Genomic DNA, 22,334 nt, shown 5'->3' with positions numbered 1-22,334 from the left:
CTCCAAGATGCTTCCATGGTTATTGGTACCTGTTTTACAAAAGCCGTCTGTTTTGCAGTTGTTTCCGGATAAGTGGCACATCAGTTGGGATGGTTTCTGGTGAATGTGGTGTTTTTTTCGTTTGAGTGACTGGACAGATATAATGTCCTCGGTATCGGTCGCCGAGCAAGAACCACTGGTGCCAGTACCTAGCAATCGTTCATTGCCACTGGCCACCATATCTGGGGTGGGCCACTTGGGTATAGCCAAAATCCCGTCGGATTGTTCCTTGCGAAGCTTCTGTAGGACGCAAAAAAAAAATCAATTATTTTTAAAAATGGAGGAAAAGCATAAAACTTGTAGTGACTCCATGTCAGTGAAAAGCGTTGACAGCAAAAGCTTCCGGGTCTGGATGAATATGAAATATATGGCGTGACTTGATAATTAATGCGAGAGGCAAACAGATCAAGATTCGGGGTAAAACAAAGTTGTGCACACGATTGCTGAAATAATGTTTTGTTGTTCTGTGTTACGCGCTAGATTTTCGAGTTTCAGAGTCTGCCCTCAATGTTCTCTTGCCCCGGAATTCAGGCAACAGTGATCCATAGGTATTTGCAATACCCCAGTCCCCCAAGTAGTTTTAACTAGGAATTCACACGTAGTCCGAATGACTGGTGCCCATTTTAGTACCTATAACCTGAACTGTTTGTGTGATCAACCAGGACTCCTGAGCTTGTCATGCTGATACTAGCTGTCTATAAGCGTCTAAGCCAATAATTCAAGACAGTTGATATGGATTTACTTCTCTGTAGCTGTCCAGAGCCCCCGGTAGAGAGGTCATTTACTGCGCACCCCCATCCTTGGGTAGATGCATCAGTACGAATGGTGATTTGGGGGTCAGCGTCTGTCTTTTTATTGACTGCGTATCTATACAAGCGATCTACTCCTGAAGCTGCCTCTCTAGCAAATGGTGTCAAGCTGCATAAAAACATCAAATTCTACCGCTTTTTGTGTAAGGGCATTAACGATTTTTCATGTTCTATAATGCGAAATGCAGAGGGTCATACATTATTACCCCCGGAGAACGAGATATATGAGGCCCACAACTTGTGCCACTCACGAATCCACTTCTCTTTTAACTAGTACAGAATTTTGAGTTACAACTGTCTTCAACTTGTTTGCCTTGTCTAACGTAGGTGATACTGTCCCAATGGATTGAGTTTCAAACGAACCCCAATATACTATAATTTGTGTGGTATGAAACTGATTTTTTAGGGTGAACAACAACACCGAGATTTGCCCAGCATGTTTAGTGTGCCAATAACATTAGAGGCACATTCCGTAAATCCACAGATACATAGAACAAGTTGGTTACATTAACCTAAGATCAGTCCAATTGAATACGATCTTAAATTGCCTACACACCACATTATTTATTTAAACTTGTCAGATTCATGATTACTCTATGTGACCCATCATACGTTGGGACCGGAGAAATATGGGGGAGATAAATCACCCTGCGCGAAACAAACTCACAACAACTTCTTTGGGCCAATAAATGTTGAATTTCTGGCGCAATAACACTTATTTTTCTGCGTTTGAAACATGTCTGATGCGGGGGAGAGGTGAAACTCAATTTTCCTTTCGCCCCGCAACTGTGCTCACAAGACTTCTGCGGCAGAAGTTATGTTTGCGCCATTCGCACGGTCTACGGCAACTGGCCAGCTTGTGAACGGAAGCGCGCGTCCTTCAATATAAAATAATTTATCACCTTCGACATAGTCGCGGCTAAATTGCTTACCTGTAAGTTTTGAAAAACAACTCATCTGCTGTATTTGACTGCCACTGATTTCCCCTGATTCCTCTCTTTGTGAGTTTATCTTTAACTGGTGGAATGATTTGGCGGGTACGGCTCTCCAGTAGCGGCCTTTGCACAAAACATTTTTGTCCTCGTCGTTGGCTGTTAGCCGAGACAGCTTGTTGTTATTGCGAAAAGCGGCCGGCTTTTCCTTGGTCGTTATGTCGTTCCGGAAAGTGGTTTTCCCTTATCTTGTTCGAGGCCCCGAATGTCCGTTTAATCTCGACATTGCAGATTATCGCCAAAAAAAAATAGCGCCGTTACCGGTACGTGCAAGGCACATAAAACTGGCTGTATGTCTTTCTGCAAAGTGATAATGGCGTCATGACGCCGCAACGATAGCTCACACGACGCGTATGCCTAGCAGTGCGCTAACGCATCTGTATTTAGTTTTACTAGCTTATCAAGCTCCGGCAGTTTTTTTTTTTTTTTCTGCCTCAATTAGCACATAGCGTTTCGTGTGGACAGAGCCAAAATAGCCCCGACGTTTTGCGTTTGACTTTTTATTGAACGAGGCGCGAATGTCCTGTTGTCTGGTTTTGTTGTCTAGTTTTGTCCCAAATCTCCGTGTTAACACGAAGGAACAATCAGCCTGGTTCCGCAGTTTTTCCCGTCGCCTTTATTTTTCCATCTTTCCTTTTCGTTTTTGGTTTCGCTAAGTTAGCAACCAACGTTTTGGTGATAATGTCAGCAAGTTGTCTGATTAATATTCCACCAATGTCCTCGTCTGGATCGAAAATCTTGAGAAAATTTCGGTCAGCAAAGGCGTCATCCTCGTGTCGAGCATCTGCAGACGCTTGTTTTATAAAACCCCTTTTGGCGTGTCGACCTGGGTGCTGCTGGTCGTTTTAAGATCGGTTCGTTCGTCGTCGGGTTCGGGCGCGGTCGCCTGTCACTACTGAGATCGCTTTCAGCATCCTTTCCATGTTCCGCGTCATGCTTTTGCGTCCTCGGTTGTTTCCCGGTTCCTCTGCTTCAGACCGGGTAATCCCGTCTTATTCGCTTAAAAACGATGTTTTCCATGGACACATGGATGCGGACATGCTCGTTGGACTTTTGGCTTAATTCTTTAAAACCTTTTGGCAGTTTCTTTCTTCCTCGTTGTCCTCGCTCGCGCCATGGGATCATCCAACAAAAGCCGTGTCATTTGCGTCAGAAGGCAGGATTTCATCACAAATCCAGTTTCTCACCTAGCTTTTAAATTTCGACCGACACTCAAATATTACGCGGGCACCTGAACCCTCGATCTGCTTGCGCATATCTCACATGATCCTTATGACGTAATCCTATGACGAAATAGAATTGGTATTTTAACTCACGAATTTAAAAAGGAAAAAGAAAGGAAAGGGAAGGAAACTTTATTCAAGGTGTCTAGTCGTTCTCACGCAGGAGCACTAATCTGTGACTTTTGAACTTGAAATCAACAATTACGCCGCAAATCAAGTCAAACACACGGGAGGGAGTGGGAACAATGTTATGGGGAAGAATGGCAACACTTTTGGAATAAACTTGAACTCCTTCGTATTTTTTATCTTTTACATTAAAGAAGCTCCTCTGACTGTTGGTTTGTGTCATAGTCCCCGAGCCATGATGGCCCTCGGATGGATTCAAACACACACGAAAGAGTGTTTTGGCCCGTCAACGCAATCTGTATAATAATAATAATAATAATACTAATAATAATAAGAATAGAATAATATATAACTTAAAACTTATATAGCGCATGCTTCATGACAGAATGAAATCAAAAACCAAAAAAAAAAAAAAACCCACAAAAAAAAAAAAAACCCGGCAGGCGGCTATAACAATGGATTAAAATACCAATAAAACTTTATCATTCATATAAACTAAGAATATGTTCATTAAATAGATTTGTAAGTTAACTTAAGATTAATTACATTATTCACAAGTGCAATAAAATTGTTTAATTCCTGTAAACTAAAAAATATGCCTAATTTAAAATAATAAGTTTTAAGTTGAAAGGTCTCTTAAAATAATTGTTAATTGTGGTGGGCTTATCCCTAATGAAGGAAGGAATGAATTCCAAAACGCGAAGGAGCAGCCATAACTAAAAGAATGGTCATCCACAGTGTAGAATACAAAGACTTACGTAAAAGGAAAATAGTTAAAAGTAATTCGTGTGCCAATCGCAAAGAAGTTAATTTGCAACCTCCGGTGTTCTTAGATGGAAAATAAGATCACTTATGTAGGACGGCGCTAAGGCCACTGATTGCCTTGTACGTTAAAAGTGCTATTTTGGGAACCTGATTCTGTATGATTATGGGAACGCCAATGAAGTTTTCATCCAATAATGGGGTAAGGTGACAGAATTAATACTTTCCTCATAAAACTAATCTGGCGGGCCGAGTTTTTGGACCCTTTGAAGCTATGGATAACTGGTAGTCCAGAGTAGACCATACAATAAGCTATTGCAGTAAATCGATTCTGCATTTGACAAAAGAGTGCACCAGTGTTGCCGGTCGGGCCGCCTTTCTCCCCTGGCGTTAAATATTTTCCTTATGCGTCCTTATATTGTGTAACTGAAGAATGATGCACTGACAAAGGATTGGTCGCATGTTGGGACATATCAAATGTATCCTTGAACCTGAGTACCCAGATTCCTAACAGATCTGGACTTGGGTTATCAGAATGATTTTCCCACGTTCGTAATGCCTAGTTTACATTGACTTTAGACTAATTGCTGACGAGTTCCGATCATAATAAAGTCAGTTTTATCGTCGTTTCAACATACGAGACTATTGTGCTGAGACTCATTTCTTGATGTCAGCAATGCAGGCCTATCCATGGCACTCACAGCAGCATCTTGACACAAAGAGTTTCTCGGGCTGAATGAAAGGTAATAGCGGAGAATCGGTCAACCACTGCTCGTAGGAATGAAATTCAGGTAGGTGAACCTCAACGATATCAATATAAACTGCTACACTAGATGTTAAATAACATCTGGGGCCAAGACAGGACCCTTGCGGAACGCCACAGTCAAGATGGAATGACTTCGAATAGTTTATATCCAACAAGCTACCCGCTGCGATCGACCCGATAAGTAGGAGCAAAACTATGATAGTTAACTGTACCATCCGATACCAATCTTCGACGTTATGCTCTCAAGTAGAATTTCATGATTCACTGTGTCGAACGCAGCACTTGAGATCTAACAGCACGAGAAGAGTAACATGTTGCCTATATTCCATGTTTAAGAAGGATGGTCATTAACGGACCTTTAGTAAGGCTGTCTCAGAACTGTGATGGCATCTATATGCCTATACTCCCAATGTCTGCGTAAGAGGCCTTCAGATAAGTCCGGTAGTGTGTATGCGTAAATCAGGACATGACTATGACAGTTGTTCTCTCATTGGTCGAGTGCGTGTTTACAGACGGACCCGTGCGACACTGAGGGCGAAACAAAAAGTTTTTATCAATAGCAACAAAACATAAAGTTTGCTAAATTAGATAAAGAGACCCCCGTCCCAACATCATACCAGTGGTATCTGTTTTCCTAAGGATATGTAAATGATTGGCAAGGCACATGACGTCATGTGCACTGGATTCGCAATGAGTAAACAATATTTTTGCATTTTTCGTGGGAAAACGAGATGCTTCTGTGAAGCATACACTTGGGTTTGCCTGTGGTACGTGCTAACCAGAAAATCCATAAGGCCACTGCGAATTGTGTAGACTTGCCACAAGTCGACACTCACGATAATCCCAGGAGAAAATGTTTCGGCGAGCGAATCGCGTGATTTTTCGTACGCGAAAGTGGATGAGCGAGCGACGAAGTCGCGAGAGTTCGTTTTCCTGGCGCGTATCTGAGGACCGAAGGACTTTTCGACGAAATGTCTATGAATTGTGTGGTATGAAAATACAGCATTCCAGTCTCTGAAGAATAACAAATAAAAGATAAGCGAATGAAACATGTCTCTCTGGGCTGACATGTTGATAATGTGTCCAGTTGCCTCACAACTTCTTTTTATACCACACAAAGTGTGCCCGTCTGAGCATCTGACAGCTTTAGTTCACTGAAGTTAACACCCTGCCAGGCGGGGTTAGTGTTTTGGATGGGAAGACCAAAACAATGTACCCCTCAAAAGAAGAAACAGAAACATCCTGACCGAAAATACTATTAAAACGCTAACAAATGCGCGAACTCAGCAACGGTACAGATTCTGTTAGCCTTGCGTTAATGCACAACAAATATTGATGAAAAAGCAAGTAACCATTGATACACAAGTTTTCAGAAAGAGCAGTAATGGCAAGTTTCTTCCCGGACGGTCGATCGAGAATAAAATATTTACGGTCATGAACCACAACCACATTAATTTTGAACCGTGGAATGTAGCATATAAAAAGTTATCGATCAGCGACAAACATTTTCGGAGATTTTTGTGCTATGTTCAAGTAAATTGCAAAATCGAAAGTGACATGGCCGGCAATTCGAGCGTGGGCGCCGTGATTAAGTTACCGCGGCATGTTTACTTCGCCCAAACAGTGAAGCATCTGTGATCAAATGATGGCAAGATACCTGGGGTTTTTGAAAGTTTTCTTTTTCTGTGAAGTGCTTATAAAGTTTGACAATGAAATGAGCGAAGATCAAAAACAAGATCACAATCGCCCAACTCTTGGTTATTGCCAAGGTCAAGAATGTGTACTCGTCGCAAGACGCGTACGACGTTAGTTATCACCAGTGATTCCATCATTTTGGAAATAGCAGCTACTTTATTATTCATCTGCGGTCAACAAGTTGTTCAACTGATTTTGGGGCTCATTTTGTTGAAAACTCAAGCACGCTTCCAACAGGCCCTGTGAACCCTATTCCTGCTTACAGAGCCAATACTAAAAAACTTCTCTCCCATACTCAACATTTTCAACCTTAAGCTCGAAAATTCAATACACAAGGGATATTATAATTCACAAGCCAGAAAATACCACAGAATTCCTTTTCCAGCGAAAATTTTATTGAAACAACCAACATATTTGCTTCCTTAGAGGCCGAAAACCTCTTCCTATTTCATTGCGGTGCGGTGAAGACAAAAACTCAATACTGTGGCAAATTACCATGGTACTCTGATTATTGCAGGTACAATACAGCTTGACCTATTGATCTCGTCTCGACGGGCGATAGATTGTTGTCGAAGTCCATTACTCGTCGCGTTTTTTGAGATTCCTGCCTAGTTTAATATTCCAACTGACTTTCCATTATTGAGCTCCATGAAGGTATATTTTGGTTTTAAGGATCCACTAAACGCCATTCGCGGTCATGACCTTTTCGACGCCCATTGCAGCTAAGTTAATGATTCTACTGTGGTCCACCACAGAAATCTATACGCAGTGTTCCACTACCTCTCTTTCGATCCTAAGAAAAATACGCTCAGAAGACTCCTATGCACAAAGAACAAAACCGACTTACCAGGGGAGTGACAGGCAAGACTTTTAAACCGAACACGGAAAAAAATACTAAAAAAAAAAAATGCGCTGAACATCTAACCCTAATTTCCAACTGTGTGGTGAGGCTTGCAACCCAGTAATAACGCTTGGCAGATCGGGTCGAGATAGTTTTAGTCTCGCTTTGCGTGAGGTTCAATATATAGCCACGCTTTCAGTTATGCTTATGTTGATGTTTCAGGATCTCCAGGTGTCAAAATAAAACAATGTTGAATCATCAGCATCTCCCACTGAAGGTCCTTCCAAATTTATCTCATAAACAAACATAACGATGTGACCCTCGAAGGACTTTCATTTAATTACTTTCGTGTCTTACCTCTAATAAATACAACATACAAAACGTTTTTCCAATTTCAACTAAAACCTTGAGCTATTGATCGTCACCGTTTGAGACAACCAACAAAATCCACTTTAAAACGCTATAGTTTATAATTATGACGCGAAAACCATTTTTTTTTTCATCATTCTGTAGTCGGACTTCAGTTGCATGACGTTCCGTCAAAACCCGTCGCCATTTCGTACTTCGATTCTCTCCTTCTGTGCCTTTTTTTCCACAGCGGTTTTTTGTGCCCTAGTCTGCAACCTTCAGCGTCCCTCATTTATATACCCGTGAGATCCGCATGCTCCCCGCCTGCTGTCTGGCTGTCCGCGTTTAATACGGACTGTAAGAAATAGATAACGTCGGGACCTCGGGAGCAGGTTTTTTAAGTTCCACGATTTTAGTGGCCGGGCATATTCTAGAATCTAGCCCAGCTTAATAATATGGTTGTGATGGGAACTCCTCTTAAAGAAGGTAGAAAGTTAATTGCTGTATTTGCCAAGTGAGCGATCAGTCTGCTGGAAGGTGTTTTGTATGAAAAAGAAGGCAAGTCAAGAGGAACCGACGGGAGATTTAAATCTGGTATCAGAAGGTTCGCCCCGAGACGATTCGCCCCGTGACGATTCGCGCCACAAGGTGATTCGGAAGTAACATTCCGCACGAGGTCCGTAGTTCATTATGCATACAAGGCAAATGAATTCAATGCATTCACACTAATCGTTTTTTCCCTTTTCTGCAAATAATATTATGCTCATGCGGCCAACCATGAAACCAGACGCTCGTTTGTGAGAAAATGAAGATCGTTCCCCGATCAAGCCAAGAATGCGTGACACCTTTAGTTGATCAAAAAAACAGGCGGGAATACTAAGAAAGGAACAAAAGTTGCAACTCAACGTTGTTTTTCGAGAGTATCTCAGAAGGAAAAAAAAAGGTAGACGAACGCAAAGGACAAGTTGGCGAGTGCATATGTACTTTGAGATTTTATGCTGAAGCCAGATTTAAAAATGGCGAGCTTTACACCAAAGCTTCACTTGTCGGGATACGCTTTGAAAACTGTGCCATTCTTCAGCTTGTGGTTTAACAAATAGAATTATGCTGAGAAGGAAACCAATTGTTTTCTGGCATTACTCGCCTCCTGCCCCATATAAAAAGGGGAGGGATGCTCGTCGGAAATTTTAAATTAAATTTCAAATGAGACAAATCAGGTCGTTGCCCATGCTTTTTTTGACCCCTAAAAGAGACCCATGATATTAGAAGACAGATAACTAAAAATATGGTGATTTTTATGATGGCAAAGACATTATCATCTAATACTTTCTCCTTCGTGAAGAAATATAAAAATGTACACATCCCCTTTTTTATTATATGGAGGAGAGTATTTTACTGGAATTAAACCACTCTTAGATTCCATACGCCACTTCATCCGGGACCCGAGTGGCGTATTTTCCGTGTGTCACCTTTGTGAGTGTCGTATCGTTCAATGACGTCACGATTTCCCCCTTTTGCTTTTGTTGACTTGGTTTCTCGCGTCGCGTTTGTTGTTTAGAATAAAAGCATGGCGACAGGCTTGCGTCCAACAGCGACGAAGAGTTAAAGAGTTTACAGATCTGGAAAAACGAGAACACGAAGAAGAAAACTTGTACGACATAAAAGTTTTTAAAGAAATCTTGTTTGCTATAAAGCCCAGCCGTATTTGTAAACTTGACTACTTTCAAACCCAATAAAATCGGAAATATTCAATATTTAGTCTCCATATAATAAAAAGAACATTACACGTAAGCTCGAAGATATGAATTTATGTTCTGGGCAAGAACAATATCTCACTCGTTCGCTTCGCCCACTCGTGAGATATTGTTCTTGCCACTCGAACATAAATTCATATCTTCGAGCCAACGTGTAATGGGGAGCTTTACACCAAACTTCACTTCAGTTGCTGGGAAAGCTTTGAAAACTGTGCAATTCCTCAGCTTTGGGTTTAACAAATAGAATTATGCTGAGAAGGAAACCAATTGATTTCTGCCATTACTCGACTCCTGCCGCCATATAAAAGGGGAGGGATGCTCGTCGGAAATTTTAAATTAAGTCTCAAATGAGACCAATCTGGTCGTTGCCCAGGCTTTTTGACCCCTAAAAGAGACGGTATTAGAAGACAGATAACTAAAAAATATGGTGATTTTTAATGAGGGCAAAGACATTATCATCTAATACTTTCAACCTTCGTGAGAAATATAAAAATGTACACATACCCTTTTATATTTCTTGGCGCGCAACCCTAAAGGAGACCTTCACGGCTATATATGATTGCGTTTTGCCCAGAACACCCTAACTGAGAACAAAATCCGAAATTTACACCCCTAAGCGAGGCGGCGAGCATCCTTCCCCTTTTTATATGGAAGAACGTAAAATGTTTTCTCCCTTAATGCTCTAGATACAGCTGGAAACGGGCATCACCAAACTGTCAATCGCCATTGTCAATAAGACGACTAATAAAAGATCAGTTCGAGGAACGCATTGGATTTCCAATTCAATACGATTATCTGCATGCACAAAACTGAAATATCTATTAGCAACCAATACTTCTCCTTAAATTCTCTTTCACGGGCAAATGAACTTTGAGCTCAGACAATTCCTGGTACTCGCTTAGATGTAATGGAAGATTTGTTACCTGTACCATATATTAATTAGGAAAAACCATCGTAGGTGATTCCTGCTCCTGACCGAGCATGAGGGGTAGTAAAGGAGGTACTTTTGTTCGATGGAAGGCCTTGGACCCACCGATTTTACATGCTTCAGCCCCGTGACCAAACCAACCGCACCGGAAGCACCTGTTGGCGGTATTTCCAGCAAATTCTGAACGGACAAAGAAAAGGACAAATAAAAGAAAAAATCTGTACAATCAAGAGGGTGGGGTGGGGGAACTAGCTGAGAACGTCAGTGTTGAATTGCGAGAGTGAGAGAACAACCAAAATTTGCTAGCTGCTTAAATAGCCTGGTAACTCGATGGGAATATTCCGGAGGACTACTGAAACACCTAGAAAACCCTGATAACAAACCACAAAAACCCTTCAATTAGAAGAATTCAAACGCAGACCAATAGAAATACTTACTTTTACACTAGCTACGAGTTTCAGTTCAAAGGAAATTGGTGTTTTCAATCACCATGGTGTGAAGGTTTCAGTTTTCATACTTGTCCTCAAGGAAACTTCCAAGCAATTTCTCTCAAATCTTGTACTGTAAAAAATCTCCATGCCGTTAAGAGTATCCCGAGTGAACGCGGACTTGGCGTCTTGTTATCAATGTTAAGGGAGTAAATATTAAGCGAGTACACTGTTTATATTACTGTTTCATAAGATGACACCCTGTTGTCGGCTAGGGAAACCCTTTAAAAGACCTGGTTAAAATGTATGTTGCCGAATATAAACTAATTAAGTATGGCGGTCGTTTTGGACACAAGACAAATACATCATTGTCGTGGCTAGTAATAAATTTTTGTCTCCATTGCGACAAAAATCGAATGTATTGGTCGCTTCGTGCATTTTCAGGGAGGCATGTTGTAAATTTCAGCCACGTCCGTGAAATCGAGCATACAGCGATTGATTTTATTGAGATTAATAAGTACAGTTTTATTTTTCCTTTAGGTTTAGTGTTCACGCAAAACTGATATTTTCTGTTTTGGAAATTAACCATTTTAAAAGGGCTATGTACACTTAACATAACTAGGTCGTTGTCATGAAATTTACACACAGTGCCAGCAATAGACCTTTCCGACTTGTACATTAAACAGATCATGTGATAATACTCCGGAGGTTTTGGCTTTCGTTTTGTTCATTAAAATGAGGGCATGCAAGCATTAATATGCCTGCATGTACTCTTTTTAATGAAACAAACACAAAGGACCAAGCCTGAGTATTATCACATGATCTGGTTGGGAAAACAAAATGTACAAGCCGAAAAGGTCTATTGGATGATTAGAAGACTGAAGAAAAAACTTTGCTTACTACAACACTTTGAATTGCTGTTTGACATCTTTATCGGAAATATAGCAGTTACATGCGCACATTTTGTATTTGGTATCTTGTTGCTTAAAGTTAATATCTTCTGTTAACTCTAATTATTAAGACGTTTATTTTCTTCTGCTAAATCGGATTATCTTTAAGAAGTTTTCTTTTCTTCGCGTCACTAACTCCGTAATTTCTTAGAACACTTAACAAAATAGAACATATTCGTATTCCAGTATTGGACTGGAACTAGCTTGCAATGGAGGCTAATGTGGGGGAATATATTAAAAAGTATTTCCATTTGAAAAGATTTCCCCGCATTAGCCTCCATTGCAAGCTTGTTCCAGTCCAATACTGAGAATATGAATATGGTTTATTGTATGTACCGTGTTTGATTGTCTTTTTCTTAACTTCCTATTAATGAATGCGATGGTCACGATATGACTATGGTTGCGGGCCATCGCGGGGCAGCTACATATAATTTCCATTTGGGACAAATACATCTGCCTAGGGAGAAACGGACGGAAAGGTACAAATCAGCAACTCAGCGGGAAACTGAACGAAACGATAGCACCATTCATACCATATGACCACGTGATCGCTGTGTACAATATATATAAAGTCATTAACTTCTATTAACAAATTAATACACTAAATAGTTTTTTGTAAGTTAAAAGATGATTAATGACTTGACTTTGAGTGAAGAGTATGTTGGACGTTGTTGATAGAAATAACTTCTTTTTCTTTTGCATTTTAGTCTTAAGTGAAATCACAATCTTTTAATGATGTCGAGATCAGTTAAGGAAAGAAACTGCCGTTGTGTCAACAAGGGTACTTGGTGTATACAGAAAAGAAGCTGTCTCAACAAGGAACAAAGTCTTTTGAGAGATGAACAAGTCCATACTGGAGAGAAGCATAATGAATGCAAACAATGTGGCAAGTGTTTTACCGAAGCAGGAAATTTAAAGACACACGAGCGAGACCATACTGGAGAGAAACCTTATGAATGCAAACAATGTGACAAGTGTTTTAGCGAAGCAGGAAATTTAAAGATACATGAAAAAGTAAATACTTGAGAGAAGCCTATAAATGCAAACAATGTGGTAACTGTTTTAGCAAAGCAGGAAATTTAAAGACACACGAGAGAGACCATACTAAAAAGAAACCTTATGAATGCAAACAATGTGGCAAGTGTTCTAGCGAAGCAGGAAATTTAAAGATACCTGAAAGAGTCCATACTGGAGAGAAGCCTTACAAATGCAAACAATGCGGCAAGTGTTTTAGCCAAGCAGGACATTTAAAGACTCATGAAAGAGTCCATACTGGAGAGAAACCTTACAAATGCAAACAATGTGGCGAGTGTTTTAGCCAAGCAGGACATTTAAGGACACATGAAAGAGTCCATACTGGAGAGAAACTTTATGAATGCAAACAATGTGGCAAGTGTTTTAGCAAAGCAGGAAGCTTAAAGATACATGAAAGAGTCCATACTGGAGAGAAGCCTTATGAATGCAAACAATGTGGCAAGTGTTTTAGCCAAGCAGGAAGTTTGAGGAGACACGAAAGAGTCCATACTGGAGAGAAGCCTTACAAATGCAAACAATGTGGCAAATGTTTTGGCTATGCAAGAAATTTAAAGATACATGAAAGAGTCCATACTGGAGAGAAACCTTATAAATGCAAACAATGTGGCAAGTGCTTTAGCGTTGCAAGTAGTTTAAGGACACATGAAAGAGTGCATTCTGGAGAAAAATCTTTTGAATGCAAACAATGTGGCAAGTGTTTTCGCCAAGCAGAACATTTAAGGACACATGAAAGAGTCCATACTGGAGAGAAGCCTTATGAATGCAAACAATGTGGCAAGTGTTTTAGCCAAGCAGGAGATTTGAGGAGACACGAAAGTGTCCATACTGGAGAGAAGCCTTACAAATGCAAACAATGTGGCAAATGGTTTCGATATGCAAGAAATTTAAAGATACATGAAAGAGTCCATACTGGAGAGAAACCTTATAAATGCAAACAATGTGGCAAGTGCTTTAGCGTTGCAAGTAATTTAAGGGCACATGAAAGAGTGCATTCTGGAGAAAAATCTTCTGAATGCAAACAATGTGGCAAGTGTTTTCGCCAAGCAGAACATTTAAGGACACATGAAAGAGTCCATGCTAGAGAGAAGCCTTACAAACGTAAGCCAAAAGGAAACTTTTTTCGCAACAAAAAAGTGTCAGGAAACATGAGATAGCACTAGAACGTTCTGCAAGTGCAAGTGAACACGAAGTACAGATCCATCGCCCCTGCACTCGACAGGAACATAGTTCAAACCAGGGTGAAAATTACTGCTGTTGGCTTTGCCAAGAGGAGTTGTGCAACGAGGAGCTTCTTCTTGCACACTATCAAAATCATATGACGTTTGAGGAGCCATCAACTTAAAGTAGTTGGGTGGCTTTTTAATGAATTTTGTTTGAGAAAGTTTTAGTTCTTCGGCTATAATGGTGATGCGTTCCATTTCCTCGTTGTTAGGTTTCGTTGGACGTTACTTCGCCGCCATATGCGTTGAGCCCTTTCTAAGGTGCGTTGAAAATTAGACCATAGTTTAAATAGCTAAACACAGCTTTTTTTTTTTGCTTTTTTTTTTTTTTTTGGGGGGGGGGGGGGGGGGGGTTATACCAGTTCAAGCTATTGTAAATGCCCTTTTTTGTGTTTTCAAAATAGTATTTTAAAAGGTGCCCTAGAAACAACGACTTTTTGTAACCAACGGGCCTCTTTAACCCCAAGCAGCTTAAGGACGGTGCCTACTATTGTTAATGCGCATACGTTCTGCGCATCTCGAGATTTCCTATCGGTGATGCTTACTAATACTGGGATATTTGCCAGTGAGCTATATGTTTTGATTTTGACACCGTCAATGGTTCCCGAGAGGAATCAACGGGAAATACTAACGACCTCGGGACCACTAAGCATATCACCTCTCTTAAGTCGTGCCAAACTTAAACCATTTTTCGCAAATGCATGTTAACCACCAGATTGTTGCATATCGAAGTGTTCCTGGAGGAAAAACTTGTTTCCTTACTTTGGCAAATTTCCAGGCAGTCACATTCTGTTTCTAAGGTCAAGTGTGCATTGCCACCATATCAACTTCACTTTACGAACCTTTCTTTAGGATTATGAAATCCAAAATAAATCATATAGACGTAAATGTTAGCATTTAAATCTTGTTATTGTTGTTGTTCATTACAAGAAAAGACAAGATTATAAAGAATTTCTAGTTAAAGCAAAGATTCCTTAGGTACCAAAGGGAGTCATAGACGGAAACGTCATTTGACAACATCTCAAATTCATGTCCGTTAAGCTCACAGCCTTGTTCTACCAATATATCAGTACACAAGTTTGATTTTGGGTTAGTGAATAAAACCGTGTGGTAAAGTGAAATAAATTTTTCACTGGAGTTTCTTCAACAAGCGTGCAGAGTACTAGGCGAGAATGACTGCGGTCCTCACAAACAATCCCGGCAGTTGCATATCGAAAAGACAAGTATCAAAAAGATTTTCTTGTCACAGTCAAAAAAGTCTTTTAATTTGGGTACACGGGGAAGACATAGGTCTTTTTTCTGCTCTTTCGGGTTTTTTTTTTTTATATATATATTACTGAATCTGAAACAACACCGTACAAGGCAAGCGAAACCAAGGATATTTTTATGACGTAATCAAAGTCATAGTTGAAGTACCTGATCAGTTACCCATATATCGCCTCCTTTTAGGGTTGACTTCTTTCGAGTAGTTATACACTTGTGAATGTCTTAAAATACCTTCACAAGTCGGTGGTGCATGCACTTTAATTACTTCGATAGATGCTCGGGGAATATCCGAGTGCTCCATTGCAAGAGTGAAACCTTCGAACTTTCGATTATTACGTGTAATTCGGATGCTTTACCACTGAGTTGTTGGAGGTTAGTAGGAGCTATGTCATTTATTGACCTTTTCACCACCGTGGCGACCCCCACTGAGGAGTAAAATCGTCTGGGGTCAAATAGAGTTAAATCATCTACAAGTTTTACTCTGCGGTGCAGGGATGGCGCAGTGGTGAGAGAACTCGCCTCCCACTAATGTGGCCTGGGTTCGATTCCTTGACTGGGCGTCAAATGTGGGTGTCTATGAGAGAAAATTGCTTTAAGTTGTCAGGATGAGAGCGAGGATCACTTCACCCCTTCGTGAATAACCCACTAGTACTGATAGCAGTTGAAGTGTTGGCTATTTACAAACATTTCTTTAAGAAATTGCATTACCTGTGTGCAACAGTTATCTTAAAAGGAAATGATTAACCACTTTAAAATGAAATTACTACTTTCGTTATAAAGTACAAAAATTTAAAAGAATGAAACTTGAGTTAGACCAATATAGTTGAAGGTAGTTACCAGGTGGAATGCAAAAAGTGCTGGCATCCAATGAGTAAAGCTTCAAATGTTTCAGTATAAGATTTTACAGAACATATTACCCACTCAAGTGAGCTTATACCGAGATGGCATAAAAGCAGTGATCGCTCCACCCTTTGCAAAAGCGAGAAGCAAATATTAGACCACCTCTTAGTCTCTCATAGCCTTAGTCTTGATGGTATGAAAAAACACGAGAACAGATCTTGTTAAATTCAAGAAAACTCTTATACTGTTGCCACGTTAGGTCGACTGATGGGCAGACACTAAATCACTGTATTCTTGCTTCAAAATATTATATTTTTTGTGCTGGTGCATGGGCTGGAGGATGAGCTTTGTTTCCGGACTTTTCTTTTGCGGCTGCATGAAAGACTTATCATTCTAAAAGAGATCGCTACTGCTAAAAAATCCCCTAAGAATGTTTTTTCGAGAGAGGGCTTTCCAAGGACTTTCTTTCTCTTCTCTCTTTCTTTTTCTCTTCCGGTAGCATTGTAACACGCAATAACACTCAGAGAAGAGATGTAATCTGCAGATTGTAATCTTGCGTCTGTAAACAGCATTTCTTACAATGACTGCAAAATTCTCGCGCGCTTATTGGCTAATTTTTATGGTCAATAAGCGAACAGACACGTAAATTTATAATTTATGCGTTTCGAAGAGTTTAATTTATGCAACATTTTGTGAATAATAAAATTATGCAAGGCTAGTTCCCCAGTTCTTGATGGTAAAGTCAATCAAAATAGCCTGAAAGCTTTAACAACTACTTGTGTTTTTGGATTTTTTTCCAAGGCAGGTTTCTCATTAGATATTTCATTTTGGCTAACAAACGCAAATACCAAAAGAATTGCAGGAAAGCGACCTCGGTTTGCTCTTATTAAGAATGACCTATGACAATGGACACATTACAACCATGATCACCATCACAATCTTCACCACTTATAACGACCGTGACTACAACGATTGTCGTGATCACTGGGAACAACGTGGCTACCATGACTACCGGGACCACCGTAAACATCTGGAGTACCATGGGCACTATGCATGATGATCATCCATAGCCACAATGACTGCGGACGAGTGACCACCACAACCACAATGATGACCGTAATCTCTCGGTTAGGACGATGACCCTTGCCACCAGGACCACTCAGACAATCCGCGGGACCACCTGCTCTTTGATTGGATACCTCATGTTAGCAAAAAAAGTAATTGAGAGATTAGTTAGCAATCTTAATTTAATTTACTCTTTGTTTGCTCTCCAAAATTATTTTCTCCATTGTAAGTTCCAAGAGAAACTGGAAACAATTTTGGAGGCCAAATAAAGAGTATTAAGGTATTTTTTAATGAATTGCAACAATCGGAAGGGTAATTCTGGAAATGTTAGTAAACGTCATTCAATGATATAGAAATGTTCCCCTACATAACGTACCTACCGAAAGAAGAATTTCTTCAAGCAGCCCAAGCGTCTAAGTAAGCTAAGCAGGATAAGTAAGGTCCGTATAATGTATACGGTACAATATATGTCCCCATACAAAACGTATCTACCGTCCTTTATTTAAAATCCGCTGGCCAGAATTGGCACTGCTTCCTTGCAAGAAAACTACGAGTTTGAGATGATTCGAGCTGTTGTGGGCGAAAAATCCCATACAGAAGGTAAGATAAAGACTGTTTGTTTGTCCATTTCAGGTGAGAGATCAGTCTATTAGAGCCTGATCGTTAAAACGTTGTGGGCCTGTCTCCTTCTCGGAAATGATGATGGTGGCCCTTTTAGAAGCGCGTATCAACGGAGTAAAACGTTCCAATGCACGCAAAGTTGACCATTTGTGGGTTTGTAGCAACGATATACACTGTGTAAGCCTACGCACTTGTTCAAGAATGGTTAGCTTTTATAAAATTTTTGTTTTTCATTTTTTTAAGCATGATGTAAGCCACCCGTCATGTAATTTTCTTGGAATTTTGAGGGAACAAGTCTTGGGTGACGCGCTGTCTCTAGTTAAATGTGCCCTTTCCTCAGGCTGCTTAGGAAATCACCGTCAGCCGGTGAAGATTTTCAAATCACTAAATGACCGGCATGATATATAAACAGTATTTCAGTCTAAGCAGAGTTAATAGAGACAAATACTGAAATCAGTTACACACGTTCATAATTTTAAGTTAATAGACCCTTCCACGGTTTTTGGCGCCATCTTGGTTGGGGGAAAACACGGTTAAATTTACAGTAAATGTATGGGATTTTGGCCGACTTTGAACTGCTGTAGCACCGCTAAAAAGAGACAGATTTTCACAGTGATGGTGTCTTTTAAAAGACATTTATACTGAGATTATTTTTATGAAATGTAATTATCTTTGAATTATGCATTATTACTACTTATATTCTACGATAATTTTGTAGTTAGTTTTATAGCAAGTCTACATCAGGACTCATGTCTTTCCTATTTTTGACAACCTGTTTTATCAGATAAACTCTACCACTTCTATTGCTACTGCTACTCCTGGGTGTTACGAACTAAAACCTAAGACCTAAGACCTAAGACCCAGGGCTCTTAGTTTTCATAGTACAAAAGCAAAGACTGGGTCTTAGATTTCCACACAGTACGAAAACTAAGGCCGGAAAAACTTACCGCTAGTCAGAGACTTGGGAGCTGGATGTTCAAAATATTATATATTTTGTGCTGGTGCATGGGCGGGAGGATGAGCTTTGTTTCCGGACTTTCCTTTTGCGGCTGCATGAAAGACTCATCATTCTAAAAGAGATCGCTACTGCTAAAAAATTCCCTAAGAATGTTTTTTCGGGAGTGAGCTTTCCAAGTGTAATTTAAAGAGACACGTACAACGCCATAACATGCCTGAATGGTTTGTGACTGAAAAAAAATGGTGGCATTCGCCGATGCTAGCTTGTTGGCATGGAAACTAATGATAGGGTCTTTCGAATACGGAGAAACTGAACTCAATCTATTAACCCCTTTGTTGTAACAACTAAAAATGTGATACATGAATTGTTTTGTCATTACACATTTGTTATCACAGCTAACAAGTCCATAATTTCGCCGTAAGTCACGCAAACTATAAACGGATGCTGCAGATGGTCAATGTTATTATCATGTCTAATAGGGGACTGAAACAGTTTTACATATGGGACGTAAGCGGCGAGGTAAATATCCACCACTAGCCACACACACCGACGTGAATAGTTGTTTTAGTATATATACTAAAACAGGGAGATAATATAGCACAAAAAAATCTTTTTAATTCATTTATTCCTGCAAAGATTACAACATTTGAGGACGCAAATTCCGTGCAAATTGCTGGAAGGTAAATAGCAAAGGAATCCGGAGTCTGATTAGCCAATCAGTGCTCGTGTTCAACGCTATCCAATGTTTTAGTATACACTAATTTCTGTTATGACATGTTTTGTTTCCATTTATACTGATTTCAATGTTTGTAATAAATGATTCATCACAGTACCAGAATAGCGCGATGTACCCCCCAACCCCAAACAGATGATATTTCATATCATCATTGTAATAAGCTGAGAAATAAGCTTTTGAGTGAGGTAAATGCAGAGAAACTTAAAGAAAGTCACTTATGTCCTACATGTAAAACAATTTCAGTCCCCCATCAGACATAATAATAAGATTGACCATCTACATGTACGACATCTGTTTACAGTTTTTTGCCTGACTTACGGCGAAATTGTGGACTTGTTAGCTGTGATAATAAAATAATTCATGTGCCACATTTTTCGTGGTTACAACAAAAGGGTTAACAGACTGAGTTTCTCCGTATTCAAAGGACCCCATCTTAAGTTTCCGTGGCAAGAAGTAAGGATCGACAAATGTCACATTTTTTTTGTCACACAACATTCAAGCGTGTTAAGGCATAGTATGTGTCTGTTTAAATTAAACTTTGTATGGAGACAGCATCCAGCAACCAAATCGCTGACCAGCGGTAACTTTTCTCAGGTTTCTTTCCCGTAATTTCCACTGTTTGCGAGGAGTCTTAATTTTCGTACTACTAAAACTAAGACCCACTGAACACGTCGTCTTAGTGTCCATATTACGAAAGCTAAGACCCCGCACTTTTAGGTCTTACAGTGTAGGTCTTACGTATAGTTTACGAGGTTTATGATGATGACACTGATACTGATACTGCTACCTGTTATTGTGCTAAGAAATTTTTGTGAGTTCTTAAATCTGTCAGGCTGAAAATTAAAAGATATATATATACATGTTCTATTTCATTTAACAATGCACCCTTCCCCCTCCCAAAAAAAAGAAAGATTGAGTGCCTTAATCTTCATAGCTCATTAATAATTTATGAACCTAACAGCCTATCTAAACATTGATAAAACGTCACCTGCATGGGCTTTAAACCCGATAAACCACTCCTTATTAGAATTCTCTATATAAAGACTAGTAATGAGGCCCAATTTGTTTTGTTGTAGGCAAATATCACATTTTGAACCTTAGTTCGGAATCCAGAAGGACACACTTTTTGTGGAATGTTTTTGAAGCTGATCAAAAAACTCATAGCACATGTTTTATCTGGTGTAAAACACTCGGCTGTCCCTCGTGTTTTTAAACCCGATAAAACAATGCTGCTTTTTTTTTTAAACAGTACATAACTAACATGCCATGACTATGGTTGTGGACCATCTATGGGCAGCTACATATAATTTCCATTTGGGACAAATACATCTGCCTAGGGAGAAACGGATGGAAAGGTACAAATCAGCAACTGAGCGGGAAACTGAACAAAACGATAGCACGATGAATACCATATGACACGTGATCGCTGTGTATAATATATATTAACTCATTAACTTCTATTAACAAATTAATACACTAAATCGTTTTTTGTAAGTTAAAAGATGATTAATGACTTGACTTTGACTGAAGTGTCTGTTGGACGTTGTTAATAGAAAAAAATTTTTTTTCTTTTGCATTTTAGTCTTAAGTGAAATCACAATCTGTTAATGATGTCAAGATCAGTTAAGGAAAGAAACTGCCGTTGTGTCAACAAGGGTACTTGGTGTATACAGAAAAGAAGCTGTCTCAACGAGGAACAAAGTCTTTTGAGAGATGAACAAGTCCATACTGGAGAGAAGCATAATGAATGCAAAGAATGTGGCAAGTGTTTTAGCAAAGCAGGACATTTAAGAGCACATAAAAGATTCCATACTGGAGAGAAGCCTTATAAATGCAAACAATGTGGTAACTGTTTTAGCAAAGCAGGAAATTTAAAGGCACGCGAGAGAGACCATACTGGAGAGAAACCTTATGAATGCAAACAATGTGGCAAGTGTTTTAGCCAAGCAGGAAGCTTAAAGATACATGAAAGAGTCCATACTGGAGAGAAACCTTATGAATGCAAACAATGTGGCAAGTGCTTTAGCGTTGCAATCAATTTAAGGACACATGAAAGAGTCCATACTGGAGAGAAACCTTATGAATGCAAACAATGTGGCAAGTGCTTTAGCGTTGCAAGTAATTTAAGGACACATGAAAGAGTCCATACTGGAGAGAAACCTTATGAATGCAAACAATGTGGCAAGTGTTTTAGCGCAGCAGGAAATTTAAAGAAACATGAAAGAGTCCATACTGGAGAGAAACCTTTTGAATGCAAACAATGTGGTAAGTGTTTTAACAAAGCAGGAAATTTAAGGACACATGAAAGAGTCCATACTGGAGACAAACCTTATGAATGCAAACAATGTGGCAAGTGTTTTAGCCAAGCAGGAAGCTTAAAGATACATGAAAGAGTCCATACTGGAGAGAAACCTTATGAATGCAAACAATGTGGCAAGTGCTTTAGCGTTGCAATCAATTTAAGGACACATGAAAGAGTCCATACTGGAGAGAAGCCTTATGAATGCAAACAATGTGGCAAGTGTTTTAGCCATGCAGGAGATTTGAGGAAACACAAAAGAGTCCATGCTAGAGAGAAGCATTACATACCTAAGCCAAAAGGAAACTTTTTTCGCAACAAAAAAAGTGCCAGGAAACATGAAAAAGCACAACGACGTTCTGCAAGTGCAAGTGATCACGAAGTAGAGATCCATCGCTCCTGCACTCGACAGGAACATAGTTCAAACCAGGGTGAAAATTACAGCTGTTGGCTTTGCCAAGAGGAGTTGTGCAGCGAGGAGCTTCTTCTTGCACATTATCAAAATCATATGACGTTTGAGGAGCCATCAACTTAAAGTAGTTGGGTGGCTTTTTGATGAATTTTGTTTGAGAAAGTTTTATTTCTTCGGCTATAATGGTGTTGCCTTTGCAAATTTAAAAAGCGTTTCATTTC

General features: G+C 39.7%; 1 protein-coding gene across 1 annotated transcript in view; it reads left to right on the top strand.

Annotated features, from left to right (window-relative positions):
• Window positions 1–22,334, top strand: part of LOC138006740 (zinc finger protein 721-like) — a 76,508-nt gene that overhangs the window by 38,090 nt on the left and 16,084 nt on the right. Inside the window, exons 5-7 of the mRNA XM_068853247.1 lie at window positions 12,901–13,682; window positions 21,280–21,943; window positions 22,196–22,214. Coding sequence (XP_068709348.1) covers window positions 12,901–13,682; window positions 21,280–21,943; window positions 22,196–22,214 — 1,465 coding nt within the window. The remainder of the gene's footprint in view (window positions 1–12,900; window positions 13,683–21,279; window positions 21,944–22,195; window positions 22,215–22,334) is intronic.

The sequence above is a fragment of the Montipora foliosa genome, chromosome 6 (genome assembly GCF_036669935.1).
Source record: "Montipora foliosa isolate CH-2021 chromosome 6, ASM3666993v2, whole genome shotgun sequence".
In the NCBI taxonomy this organism is placed as follows: domain Eukaryota; kingdom Metazoa; phylum Cnidaria; class Anthozoa; order Scleractinia; family Acroporidae; genus Montipora; species Montipora foliosa.
This window is presented reverse-complemented; position numbering and strand designations above follow the sequence as displayed.